We start from the raw sequence: 13781 nt of genomic DNA on the forward strand, positions 1-13781 counted from the left end.
GCTTACCCCACCCTGCTTCTCGGTAACAGGGCCTATTTATGTAATGTCGCCAAAGTGGCCACACGTTTGACCTGAATGGTCGCCGGCGACAGCGGTGTAATGAGACTAGGGAGAGTCTACCTGCAGTGACCATGGCGACAGGGCCTGTTGGAGATCCAAAGACCGCCTAAGCCATTACGACTGTTTTGAAATAATTGTTCATTTTTGTCCGTCGACATTCGTCTAATATTTCAATGAAATGTTTCGTCATTTTTAGTTCAGTTGCTGCTGCTTATTTATTCCACTCAGAAATCAGCGATATCGAAACCGGTGTTGGTCATGCGAATCATAGCACAACTTGTGCCATGGCTCATGAGCCAAGTTGCTGCAGCCTACATGGGCATTGATTGCTTCTATGAATAGGTTTCTTTTGAAAGCAAAACAAGATGTTATGCTAATTTCTGCATGATTCTTTCCGACCGAGGCGTGTCATTGTCATTTGTTGCCGTCGAACTAATCTTATTACGGACTGGAGCCATTCATGCGAGCTAGCCTTTGCCGCAAGTTCTATATTATATAGCTGCGTTCCTCCACAGTTAGCGTATGGCATTTCCGAAACTGCCTGTCATCTGGAAACAGATGGTTATCCTTAATAGCCCACAGATCGTGAAACTGACTCTAAACTCTACATGACTGGCTGAAACCGACGAACATTACTTTTCACATTTCTTATTTACTAGTGGTGTCATTTTCCAAAAAATGGCTGACCGATACCGACCGAAACCGAATTTTGGGAAACATTTCCGACCGAATACCGACCGATAACATCCCAAGCCAAAATTTGACCGAAATTTGACCGAAATTCTAGTTGCTATTATTTTAACCCCAAATTAAATAATTTGGTAAATTCTGATGGAAAATAATGGGAAATAGCATTTCAGTCCAAGTTCAGTCAATTCTTAGCCACTGCAAAATAGGTACATTTTTTGTGGTAGAAGTTACATTGCTAAGGATAGATTGCATGGTAAATTGGCTAAGGGTACATTGCATTTAACTAGGTAAAAATGGAATGCTCTCTCTTTTTGAAAATGGTTTTACTGACAGGGTGACCGAAAATGTCCGATATTTGGGGGGCCTGACCGACCGATTACCGAATCGGTCAGCACATCTTTTCGGTAACCGAATTTTTCGGTAACCGATTGACACCACTATTATTTACGGTGGAGCCTCACCATTTATAGACTGCATCCAGTTGAGCTGCTGAGATTTCTATCGATATCACCGGTTTAGTGATCTCCAACCGGTGCCGGTGGTGGTCCCAGCAGCTCAGAGTCGGGGGGGGGGGGGGGGCAGCCAGGCGTGAAGCAATCTCTCCCACGGTGGGTCACAGCCGCGTCATTTCGACTGATTGGCCTCACAAGCCAGGTCGCACGCGCCGCGCCGCGGCCGGCCAGCGTCCTCGGTCCCCAGGGCATAGAGCCGGCAGATGCAGCGAGCGGCAGTTTCACTGATGGGTGGTCTTTGTGTTCTGCCAGTCTCTCTGTCTCCCTCTCCCTCTGTCCCCCCTCTCTCTCTCTCTCTCTCTCTCTCTCTCTCTCTCTCTCTCTCCCTAGTCTCTTGGTCTCACATTTCCAGTCTCAAACGACGTGATGTGTCATAATTCGTGGAGTTGAACATTACATCCATGACATTGCGTCATTTGACATCGATCTCTGGATATAAATCATTCAGTCATGATCTGCGGTGTTGTGTTGACACCGTTTCCCTGTGTTTCGCGGAGCAAAGGTCACCATGCACCTCGTGTTTTCCTCTGCAGTCCTAACACCCCCTCTGGTCCGAGTAGTACGTTTGACCGCGGGTGCCTCGGTCGAACACGGATTACGCTGTGTTCCCCGGTCCGGCCCATCCGCCGGGAGTCACGACTGTATAGTGCTAATGACCGGGCCTGTGTGATGCTGTGGGGGCGGGCAGTGTGTTTTTGCATAGAGCTTATAATGAACTTGTAGCCAAGGCTGTAATGCAGTAGGAAGGCATTATGATGCTTTGGTTTAGCTGAAGCTCATACTTCATAGTGCTGTTTACAAAATTCGTGCAAATGGGACCGGAAATTTACCTTCACTTTAACGACTGTAGGACGATATTGCAAGATCTGCAAGGAGGAAGGAAGCTGTTTTCAAAGAATGAACCTTTCCTAATCCGCTCAATCTTAAGTTGCATTTTGCAACCGTGCGAGACTAAATCCGTGCATAGGTGGTATTTGCAGTATCAGAACATAATTACCAGCCATAAGCTTGCAATGGAACGTAAAACCGTCAAACAATGCCTTGTCAAACTGAACGTCATAATTTCAAGATAAGCAGCATGCAGCAATCTCTAAATGTAATGGTCGATTGTATCATCTAACTCGAGCGTTTGTGCCAAACTGGCTGCCGTTTCCGGCAAGCAGCCTACTCGCATAGAACAGCTTACTACTGCCATTACGTCAATGGCCGCTGATTGCGCCATTGGTGGACGCGGCCGGTCGAGCCTGCACGTCTCACCGACGTCACTGACGGCGGCCGGGGGTGACCTGCCGTTTTCTCTGCGGTGGGTGACGGTCGACCAGCCGCTTCTGTCGCTGTGGGCGACGGTCGACCAGCCGCTTCGTCGCGGCCGGCTGTCGGACGTCGCTGCTATGATGACGCCATGTGTGCGCTCTGCTAACGACGCGACGCGGCTCGGCAAGCGCTGCTGCCTCCCGGCTAGATTCTCAGGTCAAGGCTCAGAGCTCTGAGGTCGGCTCAGCCAAGGCTCAGCTGCAGTTTGACCTGTAAACTGGCTCCTATTTCAGGGTTCACGGGTCGGTCTCTTACTTGTTGGCTCTGGGAGCAATCTTTAACTTATTTATCGAGACAGCGGGTTAACCATGCCGCGGATGCCCTCCTGTAGGCCCAAATGTAAAAATGTTCGGTTTTCGTCAGCATTTTATATTCGAGTGATGTATGCGATTGTTGACCGGATGGACGGGGTAAATATGGTGACAACACAACACACTACACACTAACACACTAACTAACGATAACCGAGACCACACCACGGAGCCGGTGCTGTAAGCGATAGGCAGTGACGGGGAGTGCTGGCGGGCACGGTACTCCCCCGGTGCCAGGTGGATGATGCCGACATCGCAGACGATACGGTCCGGTAGGCATGGGTGACTGAAGTTCCTGATAACCAGTGGCAGTTTTGAAATGGCTTGTGCCTTTGATTCAAAGTAATCGGTTCAGGCTGGCTCCGAAGCGGGAAACTGCGACTAAGGGGAGACTAGTTACATGTGGCTGTATATATGACTGCATGTGGCGCATATGGACAGAAATACGTACTCCAATTGGATCGGTCGGATGAAGACCAATCAAGCGTGAGCGCCTTGATAGATTAACAAATGGCATTTCCTAAAACTCTGATAAAAACATCGCCTTGTTATTGACGGTGGATAGCGGCCAATGAATGTCTGAGTGTGATCTCGGAGCGTCCGACTCCATTGATTGCCCTGTCAGGGCCAGACATTGCAATCTCGACCGGATATATCAGAGCGTGAAATGATTGTGAAATGGGCTCTATCGCCTGGAGAAGACCTGTGCTGAGTGTAAATCTGCCTTCGGAGCTTAGGTGGCGAGACAGCATAGTTCACCCAGCGCTAGATCGCTATCAGAAACTGGCAAATAGGATTGTTGTTGAAAGTACAATGGATCTGGAAATGCTCGCTGCGAGAAGCCCTCGGCAGACGGTGGCTGAAAAAGCGCCATGTCAAGGATCAGCATCACGCCTGCCGAGGGCGGCAGAAGACAGCATTGTGCCATCAGCTGGGAACCTTGAGCCGGCGTGACTTTGTGGTCGGAATCTGGGTGAAAAATCTTCCTTTTGTCGGTGACCGGTGACCGCACACCGAAGAAGATGGGACGCCGTCACCTGAAGGAGGCTGACCTCACGTTGCTCCTCTAGACCGGCAGCCGGCTACCACAATATTATGGAACCGGAGGTGACACAAGACCCAGCACTCGGCCAGGTTCCGACAAAAGACTCCGATAAGATCCACTGGGCGTGCGTGGCGCCGGGGGCCGATCCTTTGTCGCCGTGTGGCGGCCGGCGCGGGCGGACGGTGCGTTTCGCCACCGTTCCCGGGCGTTCTCAGACCGATGCGCGCGGCTCGACAAAGCGGACCGCCCGCCGGCTGCGGAGCGCGCCGGACGCTGAACCGTCCCAGTTGCGACAGACCGACGGCCGCGCGACCACTGCGGCTGCGCTGGGGGTAGAAGGGCCCGGAGCCGGTGCCGCCGGCCTGCCCACCGGCTGCGGTGAGGCATGGTCTCGTTTGTGGCCACAGATGCCTCAGTGGGTCTCGCTGTGGGTCGTCGGTGGGTATTTGTGGCGGTGTGGGATGGCTCTGGGTCCATGAGATGATACCGCAATTGATTCCATGCATACGAGATGATGCGGACTCAGAGGCTCCCCTGATAGCTGTTCATGGTGGGAGAGATTTTGGTGGGCTCGCTTTCCATGGCATGTGCTTTACATAAGTACGAATTAGAGCCGTTGAACTTTGAAGTGCGTGGAAGTTTTACAAGCATTTTGTTTCACTGTAATCCGTTTTGATTATGTTCGAATGACATGGGAACAATAAACGTGTTAGCATTTAGCGCCAAACAATATCGTGAGTTCTTGTGCTAGTTTATTCGGTTGGTGGGTTTTATGGGAAATACAAAACGCAGAAGAGATATCTAAGCCTTCATTGAGCTGCCAAGAGTTTGCTGTTCTTTGTCGAGCTGCAACGGTGTTGCCCAAGTCAAACGTAACATTTCCGGCTGTCTAATACCTCAGAGCAACACCGATGGGTTCTGATTCATCAACAGACCAGTCGTGCTGTTACCGAATTGTCCCACCTTTCAGCACTGTTTCACACGTGAGCGGCTGCTAACCATGTCGACACCGGGACATGGGTGGCGAAACGATGTCCGATTTAATAAGACCGCTTCAGCGGATGGTCCCGGGTCACTGCTCTCTTGCCATTTGTCATACTTTATGACCCTAGTAAGTAATTGGCCAATAACATGGTTGTCGTCTCGGCTGCTGACTGCCATTGTGGGCCGACCCGTGTCTGAGAGAGGTCACAGGATCAGTGGCGACTTGCTGTCAGCGTAGAACGCGTTATTCTTAGGTGTTGTTTTTATGTTGTTGTTGTTTTTTTTTTTTTGTAGAACGCGTTAGTTCTCACAGCCCTAGAGGGATCTCCGGCGTCCCACGCGCCTCAGTCGCCTCAAGTGGCTCCGCTTCGCCGGCCGTCTTTACTTCCCGGCGCCCCGGGAGAATCGAGATTCGGTGGCTGCTGGTGGTCTGAGTCCCGTCACCGGGAGGCCATCCGCCGTGACCGTGAGGGAGTCTGCTCGTGACCGTCTCTGGGAGGGGAGGGGGAGGATCAGTTCGCTGGTCACTGCGGGCTCGTGAGGCAGGGCCGTATGCAGGGCGTTTCACCACTGAGTTGGGGTCGAGGTCAGGGCGACCGGGTCACGAGAGCACCGGACACGGGACCAGATCTGGGCCGCGGACGTCTGGGCCGCTGAAGATTCATCGGCGAGATGAACAACATGGGACTGAAGAGACCGCCAACATCTCGGATAGAGCCGCTATTGACGAGCGTGGTCTAAAATTCTAAAGGTGGACGTCCTTCACAACGCTGACCCACTGCGTGTGGTAATAGGTTCAGATCTGTGCGATACTATTGATCGAATGCGTCTATATGTGTGTGGCCTTCGCAGCGACTATGATCCAACAAGCTTCACACGTGGGCGAGGTTAACCTTCGCCACATTCAAACATGCTTTACAACGTCGTGTGTGATTTTCTGGCGTGCCAGACTGAAGTGGAATGTCATCAGTCATCATTCGAGGCCGATATTACATTGCAGTTGGCTCGACCATCGATCATATCGTTTGATAACTATGAGGGCTGCGGTATCAATAATGAATGCCTCGATCAATAGTCATCTCGCCGAATGCCGAGACGGAATTCGAGCCGTGAATGTGGACGTGAGTCTCGGTTCCTGTTGACCTACGCATAGTTGTCGCAAAAAGAGAACACGCCGATGTCGTTACCAAACAAAAGCCTTGCGTTCTATTCAGTCCGCTCTGATGGCCACAGGCCGACATAGCTGAAATAACGGTGTGGTGATTATACGTTAGCAACATCAGCCCACCTGCCTCGTACGCAAGTATCACATTTCAACCATAACAGCACCATTCCCTGATCCCCCAGCACCGCTTCCGAGAGGCCGTCACAACAGCATCATCTCATACCTTTAACAATTAATCCGGGCTCCTCTCCGCGCCACGTGATTCAAGCACCGCACGGCTCGCGTCTAGCGGCACACGGAGCACTTTCTCCCTCCGTGGAGCCGCAGGTGCCGCGGCTGGGTTCCAACCGGCTGGCCGGCAGTCTCCACCACACCCCAGTCTGCACCGGTGCTGAGCCCGGCGGGAGCCGGGTGCTCCAGTAACGGGCCTGCGGTGTATCCGCCCATTGTTGGTGCCACGCTCTGGCGCCGCCACGCTTACGACGGAAATCGAAAGTGATCATTGCGGGATAACATTACCACTAATCGCAGGACCCCGGAACGTAAAACTAAATGTATTTTGACGTCCATGTGCTTGTGCATCCTTATCATGTTTGCCTTATTATTGCTATAATTCCGGTAGGATATCTCAGTTGTTTTCAAAGAGTGATGACCCCGTTTGCAGTCACGAGTTAGGCATTAGCACTGTGCAGTGTGCAAACCCCAACCCATCACTCGCTGTAACCAGAACATTGTTTTGAAGCAGGATATGTGAACATTTGACTTAAAATTAGCATGCATCATCGATTATTATCCCGATTACCTGTATGGCACCACAGGCACCTACCCAATCGGAAAAGGACTACCGACTAGTTGCCGTAGGGCTGCGCAACAAGCTTTAGCTCTGGCACCGTGCCCATAGCCTATCCGCTGACTCGAGCTCTGTCGGTCTCTCCATTTAAACATTTTAGCGGTAAACCTATGTAAAAAGGTTGGGAAAGATACCTATAGTGAATTGCTTGCCTTTTTAAGCAAGTGTCATCAGATGCCAGGTTGGAGCAGGGTCAGTCGTAGGTAAAAAGAGCAATCCTAATTCCTAGCAGCCTAAGCGATTTCGCTTTCGTGTAATACCTAACTGATAACTGATAACTGTTAAATTCAACCATCAGCCGGTCCCGTAGCTCAGTCGGTAGAGCGTTGGACTCCGCATGGTGAGTGCAGTCGTTCCCGGTTATAACAGTCCGGATTCGAAGCGCGACGGGCGCTTGACGTTTATGGGCCTCATGAGTCATAACAGATATGGTTGCGGTTGGTGGCAGGCCTTAGCCCGGCGAAGTAAGTGAGGGGACCGGCCGTGAGCGGCTGTATGCGTACGTTAAACTTTGGACTCCAAATCCTGCCATAGAACCGGCATTGCGCGATTGGAGGGTAGATGGCAGGGTCACCGGCCACCGCAACAAGTTTCGCTTAGCGGGGGCTCTGTCTAAGAGAGTCCTTCCATTCAAAAGGTTCGGACTTAATTAAAAAAAGTTTTGTTGATGATAAAAACATAAAATATGTATGTTTTCATTCGAAACATTTTGAAATGATTATCACTTCTGGTTCATACCCGTCTATTGTTCAATTAATCATACAAATTCGTGTCCATACAACGTGTAAAAGCAGCAGTTTATAATTACTGGCTGTGTATTTTATTTGTATCAATATTTTGAAACAAGCGCGCCAGAGATGGATCAAAAGTAGTAAACCTTTGCTTTGAGGCGTGTCGGTCAAGATACCTATATAAGAAACGTGTCTGTAGCGTGTCGGCGCGACGGCGCTTTCAGGGGGGCGACACGGCTATTCGCGCAATGTATTAATTTATGGGCCGCGCGGGGCCTCGCGATGACGCGGCTGGAGGCAACTGCTCAGCGCGCTAGGATACTTCTGGCGGGGCGGGGCGCTGAACGGTGTGCAATGAATGGGTTATGGTCGGGCCGACAGAGATGAGGTATTGAATTTGAATTGACATCAGCAATCGGGTGGGGAAGGAGAACGTTCCTAATCGAGCTTGGGTTGGGGAAAGCCGAAAATATCGCGATCGGCTCATAGCTCAGACAGGGCCGGGTGCCGTACCATGTGTTGTATACATATTTAGGCGGGCAGACAGAGATGAGTTATTGGATTTAAATTCACCTTACCATCGGTTTCTGGTGGGGTTTGAAAATGGTTTTAGTCAAGCTCGGAGTGGGGCAACCCACTGGCGGATCCAGGGGAAGGCATTTGGGGCAAATGTCTTCCCCCACATTGGCAGCGCCCGAAATCGCTTTTCGAGAATCAAAGAAAACTTCACAACTTTTCTGAGGAAATGTTGGTTAATCACACTGCACAGCAGTGCGCAAGGAATCGAAATCAGAGGTTTTTTTTTTTAATTAATTCCGAGAAACCTTTTTGGGGTAAGCCCCCGCAGTGTCCAAGACCGCTTCCTGGATCCGCCAGTTGTGAATAAGTCACGGTCGATACCGAGCTTCGGCGGGACCAGGCGCTGTATACGTTGTTCTTTCAATGAAGAGGTGGACAGACACCTAGCCCCACATCCTACTGCTATGCCCGTGCTTCTGTGGGTGAAGCACTAAAGCATCACGGAATCCCACAGGACCTGCGAGTCGACGAGGTGGGCCGCTTTGGCCGCCGGGTACTGCAGCTCCCTGGAGTTGCCTGGGACCGATGGCAAAACAACAGCTCCGGCGGTGCCCCTATGGGCCGTAGTAATTAGCGAATTCCTGTAATGTAGAGATCATATCCTCAATAATCTCCATTACCATTTTATATTCCTAAACAGTATGACAGAACAATTATGCTTGCCTACGTTCAGGCATTACCTCTGATGGTCATACGTCCAGTACAACATGTGTTGTCTGTCAAACAACAATCGACGACGGGATCTCTTCTCATTATCTCTTAAGCCATCGGTTGTCAATTCACCCACCCCGTTTCCCTAAAAATAGACGGTCAGATTCGGCCTGGCTCCTTACGACCCCTCTAGATTCGCCAGAGACGGGATCGGATCGCCGTTATTGCACCCGTCTTAGTGTCTTTAATACTATGACAGCTTCGACCACGGACTTCGGACGGGGTGATCGTTCCACGAATGTACGAACCATCCAGGCCTAGAGTGCATCGAGGTTTAAAAGAATGCAGTCTGTAGATCAATAAACATAACAATGGTGGTATACAACCACATTAAAATATCTCCCCGGCTCCCGCAACGTTCCAACGCCCCTCCGTTATGCATTCGCCTTGTGTGTCCGCCGAGCCGGCTTGCCTCCAATGACGTCATCGGCCGGCCGGCGGCGTTCAAGGTCAAACGGCTGGTGTCCTTACCTGGAGTTCTATAGCCTTGGGCGCTTTAGTATTTCCAAAGTATTTCCTTAAATGTGAGGTAAGTGAATGGTTTTATGTGTTGATTTACTATAAGTTTAATTGGAAAATGATGAGGAATAATTGTTTGACACTTATAAGAGCTTCGCTTTTCGAAGTTGGTGTAAAATACAGTAGTCGGGCGACACGCCGGTCGCCGCTTGACTCGCCGGGTCAACCGGGTCAACTTGAACTGTCAGGACGCGGTCGTGCCTTGTGTGTTATATTTGCTTGTGTGTATGTATGTTGATGTATGTATGTATGTATTACCATCACGGACAATCCACACCGGGCGTGGCGATTACAGTCCGTACATCAAGCCTTACATCAACAGCCTTACAGCCTTACATCAACATTGCAGGTTGATCATGAGCATGGTTAGTGCGTCTCCTTTCTGTACCTTTACCAGTCAAGATCCTGATTTTTAGGGTACAAGACTGGTTTTACAATTCATATTTTCTGCCTTCTTTCAGCACTCTTTGCCCTGCACTGGCCTGGATCTGATACATTGCTGAAATGAGTCCAGCTTTATGATTTAATCTTGTAAGATATTTCTCACCCATTCCGTTTTATCTTTGTTGAAATAATATTGGGCAGGTACGGTACCTACCTATGTCAATACGTAGCTTGAACTACTATGTAGGCTGCTTAGTGAATATGACTCATACTCTGTGATCAGAGTGAAAAGCTCTATAACCCCCTTTATCAAGCATCAATATGTACATAGTATATCATTATTGATTTAGGTAGTCATTTGTGACTGAACATGCTAGTTGTGACTGATAACAATCATGATTCAGCTTCTCAACAATTGGATATATTTTTCACCTGTATATTTGATGTGATCTGTGCTTGAATTCACATCAACCTCTTTTTTGGGGAGGGGGATTTGGTATAAATCAGATTCTTTTTAAACATGAAGTTTAGATACCTACAGAAAAAAACATTCCAGATAAATGTGACAATGTATACAAAGCTGACCCATATTATGAGCTGGGGTTATTCAAGTCTTTTAGGTACTGTTGTACCAAAATGAATAGCATCTTGCCTGATGATCATATTTACCGCTAACTTTTATTATATCTGTACCTGTATAAAATTATGCATTGTTTTATACTGATACTGTTCAAGATTCACTCACAGGTTATCACTGGCAAATAGCATCAGTGATCGAACAGTGTCCACAGTCAACATGTTCATGATCCAGTCTTTACTTTATTTTTAGATCCAGGAGCTCTGCATTTTCCACAGCATTTGTATTATTTTACTTGCAATGACCAACATTTTGGATAACTGCCAATAGCCATCACCATCCGCTGCCTCAGCATGACAAAAAGCTGATCCATCAATATCTCCTCCTTACCACTGCTCGAGTGATGCTGTCACTTTCTGTTCCAACTTCCAACTCTCACAGCTGACAGTCATGGGCCAAACAATTAACATGTTACTGTCAGCGAACCTGCATCCCTAACATTTATTTCTGATCCATGATAAATGTCACATTGACCTCACACTCACAGTGCAAACTGCAAAATCCACCTTAGACTCCACTCTCCACAGACAAGTGGATTAAAAACACTCATGCATTCTCACTCTAACACTTGGTCCCTGACCTGTCAGTCATTAACACCCCGTTTTCTGCCTTTCAGATGGGGGCAGCACGTGCAGCGGGCATTCTGGCGGCGGTGGTAGCAGCGCTGGTGCTGCCACCTGCCGTGCTCGGCCTCGACAACGGCCTGGCACTGACGCCGCCCATGGGATGGCTGGCCTGGGAGAGGTTCCGGTGCAACACAGACTGCGTCAACGACCCCAAAAACTGCATCAGGTAAGTTGGACCCGACAGCCGCGCCGGGACACACTCGGACGCTGCTAGCTCGTGGTTGGTCGTTAGATACGCTTCGCGTTGCCTGCTGATTTTGTTGCATTTTAGCACTTCCTGCTACACATTCTACGAATCTGCATAATCAAGTTATAGATAGAGTATATTTTCCCATCCGCATGCTAGGACGTTGACAGTAAAGCCTTTCAGAAGCGACTCTGGCCAAAGTCGCTAGTTCCGTTGTCGCTAGTTCCGGTTCAGGCCTCAGGGTCTCGCTGTCTCTCACGAGTCGTGATCACGGATATAGGGTACGTGACTACCGGCTGGCTCGATCATCGATGGAGCTGGCCGACCCGGGCGAAGCAAAGTCGTAACGAGCTGCAAAGGTTCGGTGCTGTGTTCTGACCAGCACCATTACCTATTAGGTCGTGGAAACGTAAGAACAAGGCTAGCCAAGGACTCCCGACTTTGTTCAACGATCTGTCAGATCAAACGAGGTGGAAATCGGGCAATATCTTTTTTTGAAACAATGAAGATATGAACACAACAATTAGGTAACATATTTTATTTTTTCAGTGTCGGTCTTGGTTTATTGTATTCATTTAGCGAAATAAAACATTAAAAAGAGCATTTGATGTTGCATGGGCTCAATAGCAACTGCACTTGAAGCTTCCGCAATTATTCCACCCTGTCATATCCCATAATTTTTAGCCCCTTAGAAACTAAAGCGCGCGCTTATATCATAAAAGAGTTTTATGCCACGTCAGCTGCAGGGAATCAGGGGCAGCGAATTACTATTCATCAAATATCATTCACCTAGCCGTTCTGTCATGCCTTATACTACGTCGGAAAATTAGGATGAAGTCGTTGAACTAGATTCGTCTCCCTTTATCGTCCGTATCAATCTGGAGATGTAATCAGTCGCCGTAGAGTCGCCGCCTCGCCCTATCTCTGTGCGATCGTCAACCCCCTGCAGGGGCCACTCTAGATGTTACCCCACCTCTACAAGCCCACCGAATGTGCACTACATGGCCGGATCAGATTAGCCCGGTATAACGGCGGTGATTGAGCCGCCTTACGCCACTCCCGTCCGGCCCGTAACCCGATACCCAACAGCGGAGTGCCGGAGCGTGCGCGGTCGCCGCTGGGGTCAGCTGGGTCACCGGCAGGGTCACGGGCCGGGTCGGACCGCCGCCAGCGCCGGCCTTGACTCCGGCGACCGCGTGACGGACGCCCGTTGGAGGCGCGCCGCCGGAGTCGGTCGGAGGTGATGTGTGGTCTGTTGTTGGGAGTGTTCAATTGGTAATTACCGCCGTCACACTCTGTGGGAATGACACCTGTCACCACACCGTCACCAATTGTCACCGGCGTGTCACCACTCGCGTTAGTTCACCGCCCGTCTCCCTGCCACGGTTGCCTCAGTCGCATCCGCCGCCGTGGCCTGCTTGCCTCCCGTCGCGTCGCCGCATGCTGCGTTTCAATATATCGCCGGCGCCGGCAGGGTTGTCGGCTCCCTTTGGGCGCACGCGCCGGCTCCGTGTGATGGATTGCCCTCTGTTGGGCGGGTCGGCCCGGTTAGCTCGGTTACAGCCGCCTCATTGTTGATTCAGTCTGCGGCGGTCCGCTGCGGCCACGCGCTGGTAGACGGCTGGGCTCCATGGGCCGCGCCATGGCGTGTGCGGCGGTGTGCGTAACTCGATGGGCCTTTGTTACGAGACTTGTCGAAATAGAGGGATGGGAATTATCATACAGATTGAATACGGATGTATGAGCCGCTTTAATCACGCGTTGACAGGTCCATTGTGTCTGTGAGAGCCCGTTGGACGGAGTGAATTTTCATCGTTATTCAGTCGTGAACTGTGAGCAAGGCGCTGTCAGAACCCCGATACGGCTCGCTGACTGGCGACTGGTGAGGGCAAACGGCTATGGGTAATTTCTTCGCAGAGCAACGGTGATTTGAAGGTGTCAATTTTACCGTCTTCGCCACCCGCTTATCTTGAGCCGAACACGACTTGAAGCAAATGGTCTAATTATCCCCGGCAAATTACACATAATTTAGGTAAACGGCGTCGTTAACTACTAATTAGAAACAATCTGTTGCTGCCTCGGCCGTTTAGTTTCGTTACCAAATTGATAACCCGGCTCTGAAACTGAACCGAACATTTGGAGCTGTTGCTCAACAGATGCATTCTCATTTGAACGAATAATTGGTGAAAGGCGTGATTGCTGGCTTGGGTGTTCGGCTTTGCTGCTGTGACCTCCGATTCCTGTTGTTTGTGCATTATGGTAATGGATGATCTAGCTGACCAGTATGGGCTGATTTTTTATATGAATGACCTGCCTTCCTTCACGGGCTTTGGTATTGTTTCCATGGTAATTAACAGTCCGACACGCTCAACGTTATTTTGTATAAGTCTGGGGGGGGGGGGGATAAAGTTGTCCCCGTTTGCGTTTTGTGTGATATCTCCGAAACTTCATGGGCTACGAACTTGAAACTTGGTAT

The 13781-nt window shown here is 50.0% G+C and overlaps 1 protein-coding gene across 6 annotated transcripts in view; it reads left to right on the plus strand.

The window, feature by feature from the left end:
• Positions 1-13781, plus strand: part of LOC122394449 (alpha-N-acetylgalactosaminidase-like) — a 53383-nt gene that overhangs the window by 18473 nt on the left and 21129 nt on the right. For 2 of the 6 annotated variants that reach the window (XR_006258867.1, XM_043391338.1), the window contains exon 2: positions 11109-11284. Coding sequence is in view for 3 of the 6 variants with exons in the window: in XM_043391338.1 (XP_043247273.1) it covers positions 11109-11284 (176 nt within the window). In the remaining 3 variants the exon portion in view is untranslated. Of the gene's footprint in view, positions 1-9416; positions 9482-9654; positions 9837-11108; positions 11285-13781 lie in introns of those variants that run through there. The other 4 variants (XR_006258868.1, XM_043391339.1, XR_006258866.1 and 1 more) reach the window with 4 other exon arrangements.

This window comes from Amphibalanus amphitrite, unplaced genomic scaffold, assembly GCF_019059575.1.
Source record: "Amphibalanus amphitrite isolate SeventyFive unplaced genomic scaffold, NRLGWU_Aamphi_draft 000592F_arrow, whole genome shotgun sequence".
NCBI classification, from domain to species: domain Eukaryota; kingdom Metazoa; phylum Arthropoda; class Thecostraca; order Balanomorpha; family Balanidae; genus Amphibalanus; species Amphibalanus amphitrite.